The sequence below is a fragment of the Pangasianodon hypophthalmus genome, chromosome 4 (assembly GCF_027358585.1).
Source record: "Pangasianodon hypophthalmus isolate fPanHyp1 chromosome 4, fPanHyp1.pri, whole genome shotgun sequence".
Lineage (NCBI taxonomy): Eukaryota > Metazoa > Chordata > Actinopteri > Siluriformes > Pangasiidae > Pangasianodon > Pangasianodon hypophthalmus.
Window position 1 is genome coordinate 30,098,737 of NC_069713.1, and position 23,526 is coordinate 30,122,262.

A 23,526-nucleotide genomic window follows, 5' to 3' on the forward strand; every position below is an offset into this window, starting at 1 on the left:
AGTTTGTGACATATATGCGATATTAAAGTTGAGTTTGCGATATATATACCAAAATCCTGATTGAATCATGTTTTTTTTTTTTTTTTAGTGCAAAATGTCTATTTAATACTTACTAGATGGCAGAAACCGTGTGAGCAAGCATTCCAGGCTGAGATACTAAACTATTCGAAATTAGTTAGCCACTATTTGTTAGCCACATCAGCCTCGTAGCTCCGGTGCAAAAGTAAAGGAGCAAATTCACACACTGGACATGAGGTAAAGGGAAAATTGTTTTGGTTTGTCGTTAAATAGCAAGCGGAAATTATAATAAGCCTGATGATAAATGAAGAGCTTCCACATTTCTGATTTCAGAGAGTTTCAGTGCAACGTCGGTGGCATATTTAAACCGTGCTGAACCGAGTTTCAAAGTGAGGTTGTCCTTGGTCGACTGTATCCGAGGATTAAAATAAAAAAATAAATAAAAAGTGTGGTGAAAGAACCCCATCAATCCCCCCCCCCCAAAAAAAAGTCCCTGTTGCTGAAATTTAACCAGATTACAGTCCGTAACAGACCACAACAAAGGATCGTCAAAGTCAGTAGTCAGAGCGCGTCGCCTTTCAAAAAGTGTGTCCTGGGCCTCACAATGCTTTTTTAAAAAAGCTTGAGGACTTTTTAAAGCATGGGCGCTGTCGAAAACCTCCAGACAAAAGTAGGAATTCGTGATGGAGAAATATGAACATCGGTTAGAAGATGTGTTTGAGGTGTTTGATGCCGTAGGTTTTGAAGAAGACGAGCAGGATGAGCGTCCACAGGCCGAGGATGAAGCCGTCTGGAGGGTGCCAGTCCTTCTGTTTGGGTTTCTGTGCAGAGCAGAAAGAGTGTTAAAAACCAACAACAACAACAACAACAGACATTTTCCTCATTCGTACAGCCACGTCATCACATTGTGTATGTGTATATATTATACTTTTAAATCACTTCCTATTACTCAGGCATCAGCAGGAGTGCATTTATATGCTAATGCGGCTGAGAGGTTTACTCTAAAAAGAAAGACGTCCCCATAACTTTGCAATTACGTTCGAGAGAATAACGCGAGGCCATTTTCTTAAACTGCTTCGCCGTACGCTGCAGAAAAGCACTACAATTCTCTCTTATCTAATAAAGCAGCATGCGGCCTGCGGGAAGGAAGACAAAAGCCATCTTTAGAGGAAGTAAGCAGGAGAGATCTGGGTGTGCCAACAGCGGGGGAGCATCGCGGAAAGAGGTCGATGCACTTATTATTATCTGAAAATTAAAGTTTGAGTGGAATTTGGAGGAGATTATTACAAAAAAAAAAAAAAAAAAAAAAAAAAAAGTTGTGTTCCTGCAGAAATCCATCTGCTGTTAATAAACTGACATTAGCTAGCTGCACAAAGCTTAGTGGCTCAGCTTGCTTGTTAGCTCGGTTTGATCAGTGTCACGACCTTCGGCTACAGAAACAGGCTACAGATGAAGGTGGTGGAGGAAGAAGTAATTTGTTCGGAGGTCAAACTGTAGGAGGTTTCTGAGCTTAATGCACGGTTACTTTACTCTCACGCACAGTCCCCCTGACTTTAACATCATTGAAACGATGTAGGAAGATCTTTAACATGCTGTGCAACCAACACCACCCATGAATGCCTCAGAAATAGAAGCGTTCTGTAAGGAAGAGTGGGTGATATTTCCTAAAACGAGAAGAGAGAGACTCCTAGCTGGCTACAGAAAGCATTTGCAAGATGTGATATCTGCCAAAAGTACTGACTTAGCAGGCTGTCCAAACTTCTCTGTTAATATAAAGTAACCATGAGCAATATAATATTAAATTCAACGAAATATGTCATTTGGCCAGGGGTGCCAAAAGTTTGGTGAATACAACAGTATTAATATTTGCTCATTTTCAGGAAGCATGATTACAATAATTCTGGAGGGGATTGTAAGTGTACTTTTTTTTTTAAACACAGTTCTCAGCTTCGTGAGATTGGCACTGGGCCTGATGCCGAGAGCTAAGATGCAAATGTAGAATCGACTCTAGACCTTTCAGTACCTCTCGTTTGGAAATAATTATGCAATCGCTCACAGCTGGCCAAGATACAACTTCAAAAACTGCACCAGTACTTGGCTGATGTGCGGTTACTTCATCCAGAGCTCACACTTCAACCAGAAGCTCAAGATGAGGTGATTATTATGGGAAATAATCATCGCCATAGAAACGCCAGCTTGGTGTGTACATCGGTGGTCTAGACACACTGAGGTCACATGATCTCTGATCCATGTGGCATCCCAAGACGGAAATGTATGAAGTAAAGTAATATATATGGTTGAGTGCAAAATTTTGTGCCCCCCCCCATGACTTTTGAATGGGGAAACAAAAAAGAAAAAAAAAAAAAGCCTCTGTATTACAGTTGATCTAAAACAAAGAAAAAAAAAGATATACAACAATACAAAATAAAAAAAATATTGACCAAGGGAAATAACATGCACTATTTCTTCAATTAGTTTCTTGTGATAATGAAGAAGATGTGAAACCACATCAGTGATACCACAGGTGCTTGGAATTAAATGTCTCCATTTTGTTGTAAGGGTGTGCAAACTTTTGCAGCTAAAAAAAAATAAATAAAAGGCAGCTTATTACGAAACAAAGATTGGTGATTATTTATGTGCCTGTACAACGTCGTATTTAATTACATAATCAGCTAGCTGGAATTTCAGGAACAGTGATGCGTCCTGTTGAGGATTTGGTCTGGATCGTTCCGCCATTTTGTGTGAAAAGCCGGAGTGGATTTTGGATCAGAGGATTTTCAAAACTTCATGCCATTTTGGAACAATTCCATACAGGAGTGGTTAAAGGTCACCACGCATCTCCTCCAAAACACAAAATCACGTTCACACGTTCACCCCGAGCCAATTAAATATACACCGGTTTCAGTTTTACGCCAAGGCAGGGACGAGCTAAACTTCTCACACGTTCTGTTAAAACTAATCACCATTTCCATTTTCAGTGTGATTGTGGTGAAGTTTGGAAAAAAAAAGCTTTGTTTTCATGACTAACTCAAAAAATTTCATTACAAAAACTTATTTAATCTTAAAAAAAAACAACACCACACAGTTAATTAGCTAACAAATTCAGACGCTCTTGTCAAGGTCATATATGGGACGTGTCACATTTCACAAAACTCGTCCTTCTGTCTGTTGGATATTTCGCTAAACCAGAATAAAACCTCTGAGCTTTTGGCTAACTAATTCACCAAAAGCATTAAGACATTTCCCTCCGTGTCGACAGATCCAACACCGAGCTCAATAAATGTACTTCCTTCCTTTATATCTGACCCCCCTGAAGTCACAGTGTCTCTGCCAATGTTAAATTCATTTACAGACAGGATTTCATTCACGTAAAGTGAAAAGTAATCGTGCCGAGAGCGGCGGGAAAAAAAATGGCCCAGATCTTCGACTGAGCGCGGCGTGATTAGTGTTAGCTGGGAGGGCGGGTTGGATAAGCTCGTCTCCCACTGAGACGGCACACTTTCAGATAACAGACGGGTGACGACTGTGTGCTTCATCGCAATCTTTTGATTATCTGCTAATCACGGGCTTCAAAATGCTCTCCGCTGCGATATACGACTCTCTTGGTGCAGATTGCGCTGATGTAGATTTGCACAAAGCGTGTTTTTTCTTTTTTTCCAGCCACGGACGCAATATAAAGTGTTCCTACTGAGCACAAAGCAGGGATTACATTTACAGCCGTAAATTGCACTAGAGAGCAACAAAGGGACAGGCAACATTTCGTTTCACACGGCTCAGAGCTGAGAATCTGGCAAGAAACTGAACGCAGACTTTCTCAGGGTGCGGCAACAAACAAACAAATCAAATGTGAAAAGTCGTTCATTTTTAACTGGTATTGCCACAAAACCAAAGCTTTCATTATTTGGAGAAACTCTGACAATTTCTAATTAAAATAATGGTTTTGTCTTGGTGGAGAAATGTTTTCAGGCAAATTTAATACTTGCACATGAGGTGTAAAAAGTGGAATAAACAATGGGGCGGAGCTTATCCAAGCTTATTGATGGATTGCTGGTCTATGTTTTACGTATACTGTATTCTACATAGTGAGCTAAAATTACTCATCAGTTAACCATAATTATACAAGGTCACTAAAGATTAAAGACTCCTTTGATAAGAATTTTCATTCCGATTTGTTTAAAATTAATATTATGTTATGGAAAATGTTAAAATGTTTTTCAATAGGACCTTTAAACATGCTAGGACTAGCTAGCTAATTTCGATGTGGGAATGCGTACGACTGAATTCAATTTATTTCAACGGAAAAAAAGGTTAAAATACGAGCGTGAATCAAATGAAAACCTTAAAAATGTGCCATAAATGAGAAATTAGAAGAGGAATCCAGAGACTTGTTAAGTGCTGGAACACTTTGATTGAATTGAAGGCTATATAGAGGAATGCTACACTTTGTGAAACCCATTTGCAACAAACACTGTACTATTTTCAGTTTTTTAATATAGTGCTGTTCAAGTCCCTGAGAATGAGCTGTTACTACGGAAACGGGAATGTAATTGAACGAGCGCATTAATATAAACCTGTGATTTGTCTCGAAACCAGACCAATGGGAATGTAGAACTGGTTGCCTCTTAAAGTCAACTCGAGGTGAGGCAATAAGAAACCAGACAACAAAATTTGCTCTCCCCCATGGGGCATCTAGTGATCACGACGAGGTTAAGTGTGGCCTCGGCTGAGAGTAAAACCAGCGAGGGGTCTTTAATCGGTTTAAACCGCTCGCTTCGGATGTGTCGTAAGACGTGAAAGTGCCGTGATGTGACACAAAAAGGAGGTAGGGCAAGACAATCTCATTTAGAGAGTGAACTACAAGATGAAAAGAACAAAGAAGCAGATTGGGAGAAAGAAAATGAGAGAGATAATGGTTGCCCAGTTATACATTAATTGAGAGTCGCAAAAAGAGCAGGAAGAAACAAGAGCTAATGATTAGCTTCATACTTAGGAAAACCTCACAGGTGAACCAGAAAAGAAAGAACAATGTTGGTCATTTTCAGTTCAGGGATTTTGTCTGTGATTTCTTCTTGTAAGTTTGAGGTGGGCGGGGCTTTATTTAAAATAGCTGATGATCAGGCAATACAAAGTCCAAATCAGAACAAATAATTTTTTAAAAAATGTGCGTTGCATTTTATATACACCATTTTAGCGCTGTAGTTTATAGGGGTGTAACGATCCGATTGTTATAATCGATTATCAAAAAAGGACAGAAAACTGGTGCATGAAAATAAATCATATTTTAAATAATTTAATAGCCTAGCTAGGTGATTTTCTCGTAACTTTCTCGACTCTTAAAACAGTCCTTCTCTACGTCATCATCATTCGTGAATTAACGTTAGCTGTTCTACGAATGTTAGACGTTCTAAACAAAGTTGCTCACATATCGATCAGAGTCTACAAGCTCGAATCATATCGTATCGTATCAGAGTCAGCGATATCATCAAATATCGAATCGTTGCTTTGAGAAACGAAATTATATCGCATCACGTGCGACCTGAGGTTTACACCCATAGTAGTTTACGCATGGCGATGGTAAGTAGATGGTAAGGAGTTCCACATTCTATGTTTATACCAAGGATGTAACGTACTCAAAATCTAAATAAAACGGTTAAGTTTGTGTGCGAAATCTCATTGATTGCGTATATAGTAAAGAATATGCGTGACATTAGGACACATGAGTACGGGGAGAATTCAGAAATTATGAGGTTGGTGTGTACTGATTGTTCCTGATATCTGTGACGTAACCGTAAACAAAAGTTCCCTCACATATGCGTAATTGCACATCAAGTATAACACAATTAAATGCGTTATTATTAAGTTGCAATTTCAAGAAACGTTCATTATTTGGAGAACCTGTGATACAAATTCTAATTAAAATAATGGTTTTATTTTGTTTTTTTGGTACAGAAGGGTTTCAGCAAATTTAATACCTGCCCTTCAGTCGTATTAATTTACATTTAAACTTGTTCCTATCGCTGTGTCATTTTCAAAGGAGAGTTTTCAAAGGCTAATGCAAATCTAAGGTGTATTTATGACCTTCTACTCTTACAGCACTTACAGCTTTACCTCTTACTGTTACATAGCACTGGCACTGGAGACTCCTTCCATAAACATCTCCTTACAGATAACCTCACCATATCTACGATTAGTCACTGTTTAATCCATTTATGTTCTGTTATAGAAAACTACTCAACACCTTCTGACCAATCAGAATTGAGAATTCAGCAGTGCTTTGGTATAAAGTGTTGCATACAGATGAGTCAAGTTGCCCCAGAGGATTTCACACCTGAGAGCGTTTTAGCCTCAGAAACCTGGAGCTTATGCAGTTTCTGCAGTTTCAGAGCTGTTCTGTGAGTAAGTATTTAAAATCAGCACATTTATTTTATTCTAATCATTTTTCACCGTGTTAAACTCAACACGTACCTGATGAATGATTTCAGCCACTGGTAACTGGTCCACGTAAGACAGCACCTCGCTCATCTCATTTTGTTGAGCAACAGACCTGAAGCAAAAATAAAAAAAGCCATTACTTTCTATGCAGCAGACCCACAAATACTTTTATTTATTTATTTATTTATTTTTTAACACACCAATGGCTCTCTGATTGGCCAAATAAATGCAATTTAATGTTGCTTTATTGATCAAACTGCATTCATTTGACCTCTAATGGAAGAGACTCAAACGAAGACTTGTTGCGTCTGATAGAGTGAGTTTTAGAAACAAATCTCCAGTGTTCAGATATGATCACTAAAGCTTTTAGAGACATGACACACACAATAAATCTCTTCTTCTCTTTTTCTTCTCTTTGTAGCAGACATAACGAACCAATTTTCAAATCATCGGCTCTCTGATCGCAGGGCAAATAAACGCAGTTTACCGTAAACTACGCTGATTTCACCTCTGGTAGTTTATAAAGTGTGTAACTCTCACAATGAAGATTGTAAATACACCAATAAATCGCAAATTGGGTCTTAGCTGTATGTCAGACGCAACAAACCTGACTAGACAAAACACATTTAGTGTTAAAATAATGTGGCTTTTGATCCTTTACTAAGAAGAAAACACATCTGAAAGGCATTAAAAATAGAAGGGCTGGGCAAAATGATGACTGATCATGATACTGATATTTTATGTCGCGATACACTTTTAAGAGATATTGTGATATTTTTTAAAACGTAATTTTTTTTTCTTCAATTTTTTTTTTTTAAGCATTGTAAGCAGCTGAGTTGAAGTCACTCTCTACCCAAAAAACTGTAAAATACAAAAATTTATTTATTTATTTATTTATTTATTTATATGTTTATTTATTCAATTTTTTTAGCTTTTACACATTTTTTAAGACATTAAAAAAAGTATCTTTGAACTCCGGTATTTTGAAACGCATCACAACTGATGCGTCTGTTATAAACACATTATATATATATATATATATATATATATATATTATATATAAAAATATTTCAATATATATTGTAGATTTATATGTAGAAATGATATTTTTGTCATTTCGCCCACTCCTACTTTCTTTCCCTCGTTCATTTTGTAGACCTGTAGTAATGTCTTGGCCCTTGATTCGTGCTGGCTAAGCTCTTAGAGGATGCGGGTCGATCGAGGGCACTCAGAGCTCAGAAAGCCAGCCAAACCGCAGCTCCTTACACAAGTGGCTCCTGAAATTTAATTTGAGACAAGGCCATCGATACCACATGCTGACTGATGCAAGGGACATGATTTGACGCAGGACGGAGGAGCGAAACAAAGACAGAGAAGAGATTTGAGTAACGAGTGAGAGTTGATCAATGCGAAAGACTGTTATACAAGCAAATAATATTGTCTATTTTGTACGTTTGTCTTACAGAATGTGTCGTTGGGTGCGTTTATATAGCTGAAAGTGTTAAAAATGGGGCAGAGGCAGTTAGCCCAGCCTACGAGTCACATCAGGAATGAAGGTTGTGTGTAAATCAATAAAATGCTAATTAAATTTGCATTAAAGCTGTGTTTGCTATTTGTAGACAAAAATAAATAAATAAATAACCAAGTAATAATAATAATTTTTTTAAAAAATGCTTATTAAAACTGTCCAAGTATCTCAAAATAACAATGAAAAGATTTTCTGAAATTAGGCAGGTAGAAACAATTTTGTCATCAATTTTTTTCTGATTTTTGAAGACAAACTGCATCTATAATATGACTATAACATGAACGTAAAAAAAATAAATTGTGGAGATTTATTCATTGTGTGAAATTATCAAAACGAGCAAATATTTAAGCTATCCTTGATGTTTTATACGTGGAAATAAAATTTTTATTTGGCTGAAACTTCGGAATAATTATATGGGTTCATTTACAAATTTATTTACTGATTTACTTGTTTTTTTTTTTTAACATATAAACTGCATATTTTATTTTATTCTAGACCATTTCTGAGGCAGCATTTTAATTTCTTTGCGTATGTGAAATTTTTTGTGCATTATTTTGTTCGTGTCATTATTTCATAACGAGTATCACTAGTACTGGAAATACATGCACATTCTTACCACGTCGAGTTGTAATTAATACACAACCCTGATGTTAATGTAACTATTTTAAGCGGTGACATGCTTTAAAACTGCGACACCGCCTCGGCCTGCTGTACCTAACAAATAACACGTCGCAATTACACCTCTCTGTGAACTTTCAAGCGTTGACTATAGGAAATTTATACCTGCTGGCCTCTGTGTAATGAGAGCACGGCTGCATTTTTGATTTACTTTGCATCAGTTGACGTTTAATTAACTCAGGACGCGAGGTGAGCGGTGGCCGTTGACGCAACTGGGCTGTCCTGAATTACCATTCACTCTCATAAAACAGTGGGCAGGAAGCGTAAAAGAGGATAGGGGGAGTCTATTAAGTGGCACAATCCTCTTAATGGAGGAGAAGACAAAGCTGTGAAGTAGCGGAGGAGAGGAACGAGGGATGAGGCGGGCGGATGGGCTACATCTTCATCTCCGCTGAGATACGGGAATAAAGGAGGCTCTGCTGCAAGCTGAAAGCGGCGCGCAACCTAAAAATGCTAACAGCTTCCAGCTTCCACTGCACCGGGGGGAGATGGCTGTGTGCTACACGCAGGAGATATAAAGACTATATTTGAATTGCATTTGAATAATTTTTTGCATTTGTTGTTTCCAGGTCTGGGAATTAGAAAAACAGTCCATTTTTGCTGTTGTTGCTGTTTGTTTGTTTGTTTCTGGGACAGAACCTGGCAGACACGGCTTCAACTCAATACATTTTAAACTCCATTAAAATTCCAATTAACTATTTGGAGTGACCAATAATTTTAATGTCGCTATTTGATAGATATAAGCCTTTCCATTGATTGGTTCTAGATATTGCTGCGTGATCACTGCCCCATTTTGCTCCATAGAGTTATTTTTGCATCTAGTGGTCAAACATGGGAACTGCAACAAGCGCTAATAAAAAGAGACCCACTGGGGCAGGTATTACGCTGCCCCGTGCTCACTCTCTAAACATTTTCTGTGGAGGAGGTGCAGTGTACAAGAGAGTTAATGACCAGGTTGCCAGATTGGGCAAGTTTAAAAACACACCACATCCTCCAAGCGTGAAATCCTCTCGACTTTGTTTTGTTCGAGGCTATGTCAAAAATTTCTTCTCGCTCCACCAAAATCAAAACAAAAACTTCATGAGCCGCTGCTGCACCTTATGCAATTAGTTTGGAAATATAACGAATCATCTGAGGCTTTTTACTGTATTACATTTCTATTTATAGACACGACTGTATACTCAAACATTATCTAGAATATGTGAGACACGTTCCCACATGTAATCCCCGTTTCTGAATAACACGATGTCTTCAGACTCGCAAATATTTTGTCCAAGCGCCGTGAGCCGGCTCTTAGAAATCGCACTGTGCCCTAATCGAAGATGCTTTACAACCGATTAGCGCTCGAAATGAGGATCGGCTTGTCTTGTTCAGCATGCGCCCTGGGCGCTTGCTCCTCCCTCCGTTCCTTCTCCATTACTGCCCCGCTGATTAGCTCGAATGCGGCGTGATTTCCCCTCCGAAGCCTCAAATTAAAACGGTGATAATGAAGCGCCTCTCCCATTAATTGGAAAAGCTGTCGCTTGGAGCTGCTTGTGTTAATGGAGGCGGCTGTTAGTGCGTTTCCAGCACTAATTTTCCGTCTCTCTTGAGGGGGGAACTGCATCTGGCTCGGTTCAAATGCTTGATGAATATTTATGCTTTTTATTATTATTATTACTATTATTATTTAATTTGGGGAAAATGGCAACCACCAACTTCCCAACATTAAAACAATGAAACACTGCGGAGAACTTTTTTCTCTCTGCGAACTCGGTGTACGTTCAAAAACCTTTATCCTGAACTGGGATTAAATGTGATGACTATCCCATGATTTATCAGGTAGCTAGCATGCTAGATTATAAGTTTGAACGCAATTAATTTCCTACAGTGTATGTACAGACGACTGCAGAATTATTGGCACCTTTCACAAGAATGAGCGTAAATTATTATATAAAATAAACTTTACATCCTTGTCAAGTTTTATGCTTACAGGTTGCGTACATATAAAATTATTGTTTGAATAGTGTTATAGGAAGCAGAGTTGATTATTTTCCTTTAACAGAGAGTCCCAAAGTGATTTATTCCTCTTATATGACAGCAATCTGCCAACACTAACATTTTTTATGTACTAAATAATAATCCATTTATAGCTACATTTAATATTGTGGAACATCCACGATACAAGTTCCTGTTATCTCTTACATTAAAGCAGCTTTAAACAATCGTTTCCTCATCGGCTTCTCTTTTTATTTCTCTCTTCATGTTTATTAGACAAAAAATGCATCCTGTCATTTTCCCAAGAAACCGCAAAGCTTTCCATTCTGAAGAATTCTGCTGTTGGAAAAGTTTATCTCCAATAATTTTTTGCTGCGTGTTTTGGATGTTTTTTTCAGGTTTTAAGAAATTGTTACAGCTTCAAAAACAATAAATTAAAAGTTTCCTGTTTCGGGAAAACGTAAGCTTATAGCTTCAGTGCTGACATTCAGCTCTGACACTGGAGACTCCTTCCAGAAATGTTAAATAAATGACTCCTCACTATAAAGAAAATTAAACAACACCTTCTGTCCAATAAGAATGGAGAGAATTCAACAGCACTGTGGAATGTTATAGTATATAGTTTTAAACGATGTTTAAGTTTCCTGCGTTCATTTCGCAAACAGCTATGAAAAGTTTTCCGTTTTATCAATGAGTTTTTAAACAACGTCCAAATTTGTTGTTGGATAAATAATCCAATAATGAATCAAGTAGTTCTTGTTTGTGGACTCAGACAGTATTATACCTCATAGCAGAACATGGTAGTTAAATAATCTTACCCTTTTTATGCGCTAATTATAACATCAGGTAAGATTTGAAATCTTTTTGCTCAATGTGGGATTTCTTCTTAACTGAGAGACCTTCACAGGCCTGTGCCAAAGACAGGAAGAGGAAATGGATGATGCACTACTGCCACCTTGCGGTGTCCTTGATAAAAGACACTGAAAATATTGAAGGTGATCAGGATTACTCTTGATGCTTCAATATAGATATAAACGCATACAATAATGTAGCTGTTTGATATGATCAAATTGCTGTTTAATCATAAATCTTTGCTCTATTTGTAACCTATTTGTAAGGATGTGTTGTCATGGAGACAAATTTACAGATGCATAGATTAACAAATGCGTGTAATCAGTGATAAGGTGAAGCTTTCTGTGAGGAGATGGTTATTTAACGTTTAGGGAAGGAGTCTCCAGTGTCAGCGCTTTCTAACTGTCCGAGGTGAAGCTGTAAAAACAGAGGAGTTTACGCTTTGTGGTTTCTCGGTAGCAACAAAATGCTTTGTGGTTTCTCTGTAACAACAAAATGCTTTGTGGTTTTTCGGTAACAACTGTTGTAGCATTCTGAGCTGCTTTTCTGCTCACCACGGCTGTAAAGAGTGGCTATTTGAGTTACCCGTAGTCTTCCAGGCAGATCGAACCCGTCTGGCCTTCACAATTTTTCCCCGATTCTAATATTAGAACACGAACTGAAGCTCTCGACCTGTATCTGCATGCTTTTCTGCATTGCGCTGCTGCCACGTGATTGGCTGATTGGATAGCTCTGTGAATGATCACAGGTACAGGCGTTCCTAATAAAGTGAGTATATATTTGTCATGTTAACTGTGATCATCTAACTACCACCTGATACTGACTCTTATTATGGCTGTTTACGTGTTTTTTTACGTGATGTTTGTGTGTTTTCAGTTCGTAAGAAGAATCTTTTAGGGCTCAGTGTGCAGTGTAGTCCTGTCGTAGTGATGTTGTAGTGATGTTAATTGACTAAACTGAATTAGTTTATCACTGCTGATGAAACAGATATTGGAAGTGGATACGGCTATAAAAGCAGTAATGGACTCTGTTAGCAGGAGGAAATGTGTAATGCTGCGTCCTGATTCATCCTGTTCGGTGGTAGCCATGACGACAGATGTGCAGCGGGTTATTAAAATGGCATTTGTAGAGCGGATATCGCAAATTGGGCTTTTATTTGATTCCCAGCCAACGCTGATGGCAAAAAAAAAAACAAAAAACGCACCACTGTGTGAGTGTGAGTGAGTGTGTGTGAGTGTGTGTGTGTGTGTGTGTGTGTGTGTGTACTCTGTTGCTTGCTCTGGACCTCAGTGTACTATCTGATGGAAACCATCATCACATTATCCTGAAATCAGTGTGTTGTGAGAGCGACAGCAACAGCTTCATTTCAACTCAATAGCAAACGAATTTTGTGGCGTTTTTAAAATAGCTTGCAGGTCCTAAGTTTTGGCGCCCCTGCTTTATCAGATTTGATGATCACATATCACTAATTTGATCAACCGTTCTGTTTTCCTTTTTTATCTTCATCTCTCCCTTCTCTCTCGCTCTCGTTGTATGCCTTTTCTGTCTCTCTCCCCTGTCTCTCTCACTGTGCATCTTTCTCTCTGTCTCTCTCATTCTATCTGTACATCTCTGTGTATCTCTATCTCTCTACATCGCTGTGTATCTCTCTTTCTCTCTCTCTCTCTACATCGCTGTGTATCTCTCTCTCTACATCGCTGTGTATCTCTCTCTCTACATCGCTGTGTATCTCTCTCTCTACATCGCTGTGTATCTCTCTTTCTCTCTCTCTCTCTCTACATCGCTGTGTATCTCTCTCTCTACATCGCTGTGTATCTCTCTCTCTCTCTACATCGCTGTGTATCTCTCTCTCTCTCTACATCGCTGTGTATCTCTCTCTCTCTCTACATCGCTGTGTAACTCTCTCTTTCTCTCTCTACATTGCTGTGTATCTCTCTCTTTCTCTCTCTACATTGCTGTGTATCTCTCTCTTTCTCTCTCTATATCGCTGTGTATCTCTCTCTCTCTCTACATCGCTGTGTAACTCTCTCTTTCTCTCTCTACATTGCTGTGTATCTCTCTCTTTCTCTCTCTATATCGCTGTGTATCTCTCTCTCTCTCTACATCGCTGTGTAACTCTCTCTTTCTCTCTCTACATTGCTGTGTATCTCTCTCTTTCTCTCTCTCTATATCGCTGTGTACCTCTCTCTCTCTCTACATCGCTGTGTAACTCTCTTTCTCTCTATATCGCTGTGTATCTCTCTCTTTCTCTCTCTACATCGCTGTGTATCTCTCTTTCTCTCTCTACATTGCTGTGTATCTCTCTCTTTCTCTCTCTACATTGCTGTGTATCTCTCTCTTTCTCTCTCTCTATATCGCTGTGTATCTCTCTCTCTCTCTACATCGCTGTGTAACTCTCTCTTTCTCTCTCTACATTGCTGTGTATCTCTCTCTTTCTCTCTCTACATCGCTGTGTAACTCTCTCTTTCTCTCTCTACATTGCTGTGTATCTCTCTCTTTCTCTCTCTACATCGCTGTGTAACTCTCTCTTTCTCTCTCTACATCGCTGTGTATCTCTCTCTCTCTCTACATCACTGTGTATCTCTCTCTTTCTCTCTCTACATCGCTGTGTATCTCTCTCTCTCTCTACATCACTGTGTAACTCTCTCTTTCTCTCTCTACATCGCTGTGTATCTCTCTCTCTCTCTACATCGCTGTGTATCTCTCTCTCTCTCTACATCACTGTGTATCTCTCTCTTTCTCTCTCTACATATCACTGTGTAACTCTTTCTCTCTCTACATTGCTGTGTATCTCTCTCTTTCTCTCTCTCTACATCACTGTGTATCTCTCTCTTTCTCTCTCTCTACATTGCTGTGTATCTCTCTCTATCTCTCTCTCTTCATCCATCTGTCTCTCTCTCCCCCCATGCTTAACACTCTGTACACATTGGGCTGTTTTCACACCTGTTAATTCAAATCAGCAAAAAAAAAAAAAAAATTATACATATATATATATATATATATATATATATATATATATATATATATATATATATATATATATATATATATATATATATATATAATTCTTTCTGTTTGTTTGCTATCTGGGTTTCACGCTGGACATAATTTAACGAATCAGAAAGAAAAAAACACGTCTGAGGGGCGCGCAGAGCTGAAAGCAACCTCATAAAACTTTCTCTCGTTGGTCAGAAATCCGACGGAAAAACGTAAACAGACCGTTACTAAGTGTGTGTAGAAATGACGAAAATAATCCAAGCACCGAGAACATGGAGCCGGCGCTAAATAAAGGCCAAGATAATTATAAAACAAATAAAACTGATTTAAAATGGTTTGCGGATGGCATCCAGTGTTGGTTTTCTCTGCATGGTGCCTGATGTGTTGGAGTCTCAGTGCACGTGGTGATTAAAATAAACGACGCTCACGTGACTGTGGATGTTTCCTCTATCGGTGTGGTCAGGTTCACCACCTCCCGCGTGATCTCCACTTTACGCACGCTGCCGAAGAAATCGGTGATCAGGACGCTGCCGGGGTCTCGCAGGAACAGGTCGGTACGGTGGCCCGGCGTGGACACACACTGGCTCGGTGGACACACCTTAAACTGGGATAAAGAAATGTCATTTTTTTTTTTTTTTTTTTTTTTTTAAGAGAACAATACTTTATAATCCCACCCTATGTTCATGTATTCACTCATCTGTTAATGATAATCATAAGAAGATAAACACACAATAACAAAAACAAACAAACAAACAAACAAACATAAATAAATAAAAGAGAAACACACTGGTTAACCCATGGTTTGTTCTGATTTTTTAAATTACATTAATATATTTATGTTTACATTTTATATTTAATTATTATATTACATTTATATTTTAATGTTGCTGCTTTATTTGAATATTTTAATGACTTTTCTTGCTCAAAATGTTTTGAACTTTGAAGTCTTTATAATCATGTTTTTTCATTTAACACAAATATTTTACTAAATTATTATTATTATTATTATTATTACTACTATATTTCTAATATTTTACACTCTGAGCCATTTGTAACTATATTTTTCACATAACCATTTATTGTTCATAAAACCCATAAAATCCCTATTTCAGCAATAGATTTTATAATATATAATAAATTCTCTTTGCAGTTTTTTTTTTTAACAGACAGAAGGGTTTTTTAAATGTTTTTTTTTTTTTTAAATCAGATGTTCATAAATGGCATAAATGGCATAAATGGTTATATTATGCAGGGGAAAAAAAAAAAAAAAAGACAATTATATCTAGAAGTCATTTTAGGAAGGTTTTAGGAGGCAAACCTTCTCCGAATACTATTAAAAAAAAAAAAAACCCATTTGTCTCTGTGAATGTCAACATAAAAAGACCTGATAAAATTAAAACCCATCAAGCTCCTATTAAGGCAGAGTGAAAAGCTGACTCGCGATTTGCTAAACAGGGACGCTGGGCTTTTAGCGCCTATAATAAGATCAAAGAGGCACTCGCTGCTGTTTCTGCTTCATTGCATATGTATTTCAGTCACTTATCTATCTCTGTCTCTGTCTCTGATCCTGCTACTGGCTCTGCTTCTGTCAGGACGAAATCATCTAACAGCACATCGATCCGGCTCGGTCAGAGGAGGGGCGCTTCACAGAAAAACCAAAGGCGGATCAAAATGAATTTGGCACGCCACCCGAGTCGGATGAGTGGCTGATAATCTGCTGAGGTGGAGAGAGAAAAGGTCTACCTCCTGCGTGTTTCAAAGCGATTGACCTACACGTGGATTAGGCAGTCTGTTTAAAGTGGCCACGTTTTTCATCTGGCACTTTTCATCGCCTCACTGCAGACGCGAGAGATCATTCAACTGGAAGGGAAACTGAAAAGCTGTCGAGCTTTAGCACCCTAAATATCTCGCTTGGAAAGTTAAAACAAAAATCAGGGTCATAATCAAGTTAAATAGGAATGAACCTGATTACGAATTACCGTAAAGGACCTACTGCGCTGATTACACTGATTTCCGTAATACCGTGATTACCCTAAATTTAATTTCAAGTTACATCAATTTCAAATGATCCTAATTTAAAAGTAGCTAGGTGTTTTTTTAAAAGCTTAATTATAAATTATCCATATTTTAGGAGATACCTTGATTTCATATTACCGTATTTACCTGGTTACCTTGATTTCAAAACGCAAAATTAGCATAAATCACAATTAATGTAAATAGCAGTTGATGTGACTTGTAATTTGGGTAATTTGAAAGAAAGTTTTTTTTTAGTAAACAAGGTAACTAATAAGATAATTAATTCCTGCCTGTAGTTAAGGTAATGTGAAACTTTAAATAACCTACATTTCTCTAATTCGAATTTCTCATCACCTTCATTACGAGTTAATTTGATTTCTGATTAATTAATTACAAGTTAGCGTAATAAATGATGATGAAAAAACTTTATTTCTTTTAATTACTTTAATTACTAGTCACATCAAAGACCTTAACCACCTTAATTATGATTAAACTAATTTTGAGTCACCTTAATTACAGAGTAAAATTACTTTTTAAACCACTTAATTACACATTATTTAGTTTCTTAATTTAATGTTAAAAAAAAAGCTTTTCTTGGGGGGACCAGCCAAATGTCACCACAAGGTCAAAACACACACACACACACACACACACACACACTCACCAGATCGTTCATATTGGCCTGACTGGCAGGATGGATGTCTTCCAGGAACTCCAGCAGGTAGAAGGTGTATCTGTCCATCAGATGGACTCCGATGGCGAGGTCAGGCTGGTGCTGCACGTCAGAGAGATAAAAACAAACCATAAAAAAAAAAATCTGAAAATTTAATCTTAACGTAAAACCTTTCATGTAACAGACACCTCAAAAAATCCTTTTTTTTTATATAAAAAAAAACAAAAAAACTTTTTATACTCCTACTCAGTCTCCTTTTGACACTAAACTCATTCTGGTGACAGTTATGGAGATCTAAAACTGTACACAGAGCCTCTCAAAAGTATTCACCCCCTTCCTTGAACTTTTTCAAGGCTGTATTGTTTACCAAAGCATGAACTTTACAGCATCAGCGAGTCTTTAACGTCAAAAAACAAGCCGTTAACATTTATTACAATTACTAAAAAACACAAAATGATCAGTTGCATAACTATTAACCCCCTCTTTTTTTTTTTTTTACTATGACACGTTTAAATAATGACCGATGCAGCCAATTAGATTGAGACATCAGATTAATATTAAAGATTTATATAAATATAAATTATATACAAATTTATTAAAATCACCTGATTGACGATATATATATAAATAAACCTGTATCTGAAAAATTCCTGGCAAAAACCTACACCATGAAAAAAGAATCACACCTAATTAATTCCACTGTGATCCAATGTAAATGATGGAGGGAGCGAATACTTTTTCACAGGCGCTACGTAAGGAGTAAAACACTTCAACATGTGCTGCTTTGGGAAAATAATCAACGAGGAGGGTGTGATGAAGCAAAGTGACTGTTAGTGCTTATTTATTAACGAACAACACGCCATACTTTTTATCTGTTTATAGTTACACGTAATGTCGCGGAATGTGAAATGAGAAGGCTCTAATCCCAAGAAAGTCGACAAACTGATGTAAGAAAGATGAAACTGCTGAGCGCTTACTGAAAGAGAGTCTTCTCCCACTTGGCTGCTGGCCAGAGCCATGATATTGGGCGAGTAGAACCGCTCGTACATGGACGCCCCCTGGCAGGTGTCGATTATAAACAGCAGCTCGTTATATCTGCGGAGTAGTAATTAAAAAAATAATAATTAATAAGGCATGAGTCATGTCATTTGTTTGAACGAAAGGATCGACTTCCTGTTGACTTCCAGAACCCAGCCATAATGGCAGGTTGGAGCATTTTAGCGCTCGTCGCGTTGACCTCTTGTTCCATTCCACATCGCCGGCCCCCAAAACACAGCTCCAAACATGCCATTAATAGATTAGCTAGATCAGCTGATTCGACACAAAATCGCATTTCCTGTGGCGTGTAATGCGTTCAGCTCGTTGCTGAGGTCAACTCCGGTTGTGCGTCAAGAACTAGGTACGGCTATAAACAACACACACAGTGTTATTGGATTTATATCGATCTCTCCACCAGGAATGTGCATTCTTTTTTTTTTTTTTTTTTAAAGAATCATAGAATTACATATGTATATTGGTATTATTTTCTTTGATTATTTATTTGTTCCTCATCTTGTGGTTTAAGTCCGAATCCTACAACTACGAGTCACTTTGGAGAGATAACATCACCTGAATGAATAAATATAAAATGTTTTAAAGAGCGTCTTCATGCCTAATTGGTCCATTTTTGCAGAGTCCGAATCAGATTTGATACTTCTGGTTCAGTTTAGTTTCACACTATTCATAATGAAATGAACGAGGGAAGAAAAAAAAAAAAAAAAAAAAAAAAACATTTTGTGTTGTGTACAGCTGAAAACACCCTCGTAAATCTATTTTATTCACTGGTCAGAAATACAATATAGGAAAAAAAAGTCACAAAAAAATAAATAAATAATCACCCAAGCACTCGATAATTATAAGAATAAGTAGTTTAAACCAGTTTGTGTGTCGCAACCAGCGTTCTTTTCCTCTTTTTGTTTGTTGGTCCAAATATCCACAGTACTTCACACTTCTGCAGCGCTACAGCTCTGTGCTTTGGCTCAGTTTACATTCACAAAAAGCAACCCAAAACACACGGCATGTTTGGTTCACGTGCTGCATTCGGGTCGATTCAGGAGTTCTCACTGCAATCGACGCTGTTAAAATAAACATTTGTGTTTTTTTGGAAAGTTAGAGAACAGTGAGAAAATCTATACCTCATGTGGTTTCTTTAGTTCAGCTCTGACGACGACGACAACAACAACAACAACAACAACAAAACCTCTCCCTATTTTCACACACAGTTCAAAATCAGACTTTATCTTTAATCGATGGTTTTACCTTCGCTTCTGCCACATCTGCTCGAATGCGTCGGCCAGCTCCACGTTGCTGATCTCCTCCGAGTCCTGGAACTTTAGGAAGCCGTTCCCACCGTGACCTGCCCCAAACGCACAGTTACGAAGCATCACATCACATTACAGAGACCTACGGCGGCCATTTTGGTTTTTCAGGTGCAAACTTTTTTTTTTGTGTGTGTGTTTCGTTTACCCGTGAGGTAGATGAGGATGTTGCTGCGGTCGTCGCTCAGTAAGCGCTTGGAGCGAGGCGTGCTCGCCGGGAGTCGTCCGGTCAGCACTCGCAGAAAATTCTCCACTGTCACCTAAACAAGCCATAAATAAATAAATAAATAAATAAATAAATAAATAAATAACTGGTAAGCCATTATTCATGAGTCATTATAACACACACTGCTTATTTTCATGCTAATAAAAACAAAAAGGAAAATAAAAACAGGCTACTATAATATATATTTCTATTAATATAACATATATTTCTATGCATATGTATATATCATAATATTACCGCTACACAAATGAAGTAATGTTAAAATAAAATTGCAAATTAAGTATAGAAAATAAAATATTATATATCTTATATTTTATGTATTTAAAATAAAACTATAGATATTATGAAACTTTCATAAAACAAAAGTAAAACACTACAGGGCATGCTGTTATCAGAAAGTAATCAGTGATGAATAGATAAGATAAGATAAGATAATTTATTATATTTTCCTAAAATGGTATTAGTTTAATAGCGGCATTAATATAGTAGCAGTAATAATCAAAGAAAGACGCTTTTTTTTTTTTTTTTTTTACATTTAATGTTGTGAAACATCCATGAAACAACTGAATCCCTGTTATCGCTTATGTTATAGCAGCTATACACTTTCTTCAAGTTAATTAAGCAAAAAAATAAATAAATAAATAAAATTGTCACGTCACTGAGAAAGCACAACGTGTGTTTTTCACTTTTTGGAAATCTGTGACTGTTACAAAGCACTGACACTTGAGACTCCTTACAAAATTACTTTTATTTAAAAAAAAAAACCAAAAAACCCTTCGCCATATCAACAGTTATACAAATTTTAAAATCCGTTTATGTGGCGCATCCATGCGCAAGTTGTTACTATAGAAACGATAACGTATTAGAACTCCTGACCAATCAGAATTGAGAATTCAAGAGCGATGTGGTGTAATATACTTAAAAAAAGAAAGCGTTAACGTTTTTAAAATCCTGTTTAGCGCGATTCTTTCGCTTCCGTTGTAAACAGGCCCCGCCCACCTCGTATCCGCGGTAATCCACTTCGACGTCGTCTCCGTACACGTTCAGCTCCATGTTCTTGTGGCTGAACACGGTAGCAGGTTTGGGGTTTCTGTGGTTGCAGGCCATGTCGTCGGCTAACATCAGAACGATGTGACTGGCGGAGGAGGAGGAGGAGAAGGTGGAGAGAGCGCAGAATGAACGACAGACATGACAGTTATATTCAAACGAATACCGACACAGATCTAAGCCGGGTAGGATGAAAATGACGTCACACGTCGATGTCAGTGGTGAAACTGACCTGTCCGGGATGCCCAGTCTCTTCACGCTCCTGTACACAGACAGCACGTTGGCAACGTGGCGATAGTTGAACCAGAACCTCGAAGTGCAAACCTGCACACAAGCGTTAAACACACATTCAGTCTCGTTACTGTTATAAGCTTAACGTGTCATTACCGCTCTGACCACGCCCTTCTGTTAACGAAGTTTAACCGATGAGGTCAAATGGAAACGGCAGGTAGGAAGTGATCAGAGCTTTCGTTCATGATGATGTAGAGAAATCAGGTTTAGTCTCACCAGCACGGCCCAGTTGTTCGTGTGACCGCTGCTGAAGAACTGCGCAGCTTTCGTCTGAAACACAAATGGCCAAATTATCATTTAAAAAAAGAAACAGAGACAATGTGCTACTGAAGGCGATATAATGCTGTCCGTCTTTTTGTTCTTTACATAAAGAATCAATTCTGAATCAAAGCATCAGTCAGATTCATTAAAAAAAAAAACAGGTGAACAATATGATCCATATCTATAACCATAATTATTTTATCCCTGAAAGAAAAAAAAAAAATCACTCTGGTGATGAAAAGTGACAACAATGTGTCACTCACACACGAGTCGACTCTTTGAACCGATTCTTTTTGATTCAAACGTCAGACGCCGACTCACATTCTTAAAGATCTGTGCTGTTATTATTATTATTATTATTATTATTATTATTAATCTGAATATTTTAAATAAAAACAAGACAAATGCATCCCGTCATGTCGTCACTGTTACCATAGAAACAATGCTGTTGAATTCTCGATTCTGATTGGTCAGAACGTTGATTAACAACTTACACAGGAATTTGTATGGTGGGAGGAGTTCCATATAATCTAAGCTTAACAATAGACAGAATAAAAATGTTGCTGTTATTTAACAAAGTAAATGTAAATGTTATTGATATGGTGAAGGTTTCTGGAAGGAGATGTTTATTTAACAGTTATGGAAGGAGTCTCCAGTGTCAGCGAAAACAGGAAAGCCTTCAGGACGGACGAGTTGATAATATGACAAGCTGTGTTTTATTTACTTATTGATTTATTTTTGTCTTATTAAGAGAGAAAAAAGTGAGAGTGGTTTGAGACCGGCTGTTTATAGCTACTATAACGTAGACGAGAACAGAAACTAATGTTATATGTAACTATAAACGGATAAAAACAACTATGTCTCGCTGTTCTTTAATAAATTAAAAATTGTAACCGTTGATGAATTGTTGTGTTATAAGAGGAATGAAACACTGCGCTGTTAAAGGAAAATAATCAGCTTTGGGGTGGAAATAGTAACTTCGCTTCATCATACCAGCCATAATCCTTGATTATTTTCCCATTACAGCATGACATGTAGTGTTTTATTCCTTATGTACTCAAATGCTGAATCTTTTAAGTTACTATGGAGCAGACGAAGGGACAGGTGATGAAAAGATTCCAGTATAAAACTAATAAATGTGAAACCATAGCTCTGGTCTGGCTGAATTCAAAATGGCGCCCTGCTTCCTATATTTGTGCACTATATAGTCCACTTTATATGTAGTGTACTAATATGCCTAATTAGCTCGTTAGCTAATGCAGCTTTGGTAATATAATAACCTAACCAAATCTAAATTGATATAGTGCATTAAAATATAAAATCTTGAATATGCTTCTTTTCCCTTTTTTTACGTTTAACTAACCATTTATTTTGCATAAGCAAATGAAGGCTTTTGAGAAACGCCTTACAAGGCTTAAAAGAATCCCAACTGCATCCCAATTCGACACATAGTGCACTAGATTGGAACGCACGAGCCGTTACTTTGTTCTCTAAATAGGGCGCCTACGTAGGGAACATACCGCGATTTGGAATTAGCACGCGCCCAATAATGTTATGAATGGGCCAACTGTCATAGCGACGCTAGCAAGCCGTCTAGCGCTTGTGTTATTGTATTATTTTAAAGACACAAACGTGACTTTAAAAAAAAATTAAGAGGCTTACCTCAACATTGTTGCTGTGTACGACTGGCAAAAATGTGAAACAGTTTATAAAAGCATATAGTGTTAGTAATATGAAAGTTGCCATTTCTGCTAGCCTGGTGCAGAGCCTTGACAGCTTCGCCTTTTAAACCCGGAAGTAGCTAATCGATCACGGATTCATAAAAGACACGGCTTCAAAATAAAAGTAATAAAACAAAATAAAGTAACAAAATAAGTGCACTAGTATGAGAAAGCTTTATTTAAACTTAAACACACACACACACGTATGTGTATACACACACACACACACACACACACACGCATATATATATATATATATATATATATATATATATATATATATATATATATATATATATATATATATATATATATATATATATAAAAGTGAGTGAGAAAAAAGCTAAACTCATCACAAATATTACAATATATATATTTAATGTGTTTTACTTTTCCGTAAAACTGTTGGTCTAAATTTTATAAATCAATGCATTGTGGCTGCTGAGCAAGTC

At 37.4% G+C, this 23,526-nt stretch overlaps 1 protein-coding gene across 1 annotated transcript; it reads right to left on the bottom strand.

The window, feature by feature from the left end:
• Window positions 1-40: 40 nt before the first annotated feature.
• Window positions 41-23,155, bottom strand: pigk (phosphatidylinositol glycan anchor biosynthesis, class K). The gene is made up of 11 exons (XM_026936498.3): window positions 23,016-23,155; window positions 21,309-21,362; window positions 21,034-21,125; window positions 20,754-20,889; window positions 19,677-19,788; window positions 19,470-19,566; window positions 18,149-18,266; window positions 17,163-17,273; window positions 14,911-15,086; window positions 6,484-6,562; window positions 41-839 (listed from the first exon to the last, which is right to left on the bottom strand). The coding sequence occupies exons 1-11, from the start codon at window positions 23,097-23,099 to the stop codon at window positions 723-725; spliced, it is 1,176 nt and encodes a 391-aa protein (XP_026792299.3). The 5' UTR covers window positions 23,100-23,155; the 3' UTR covers window positions 41-722.
• Window positions 23,156-23,526: the final 371 nt, after the last annotated feature.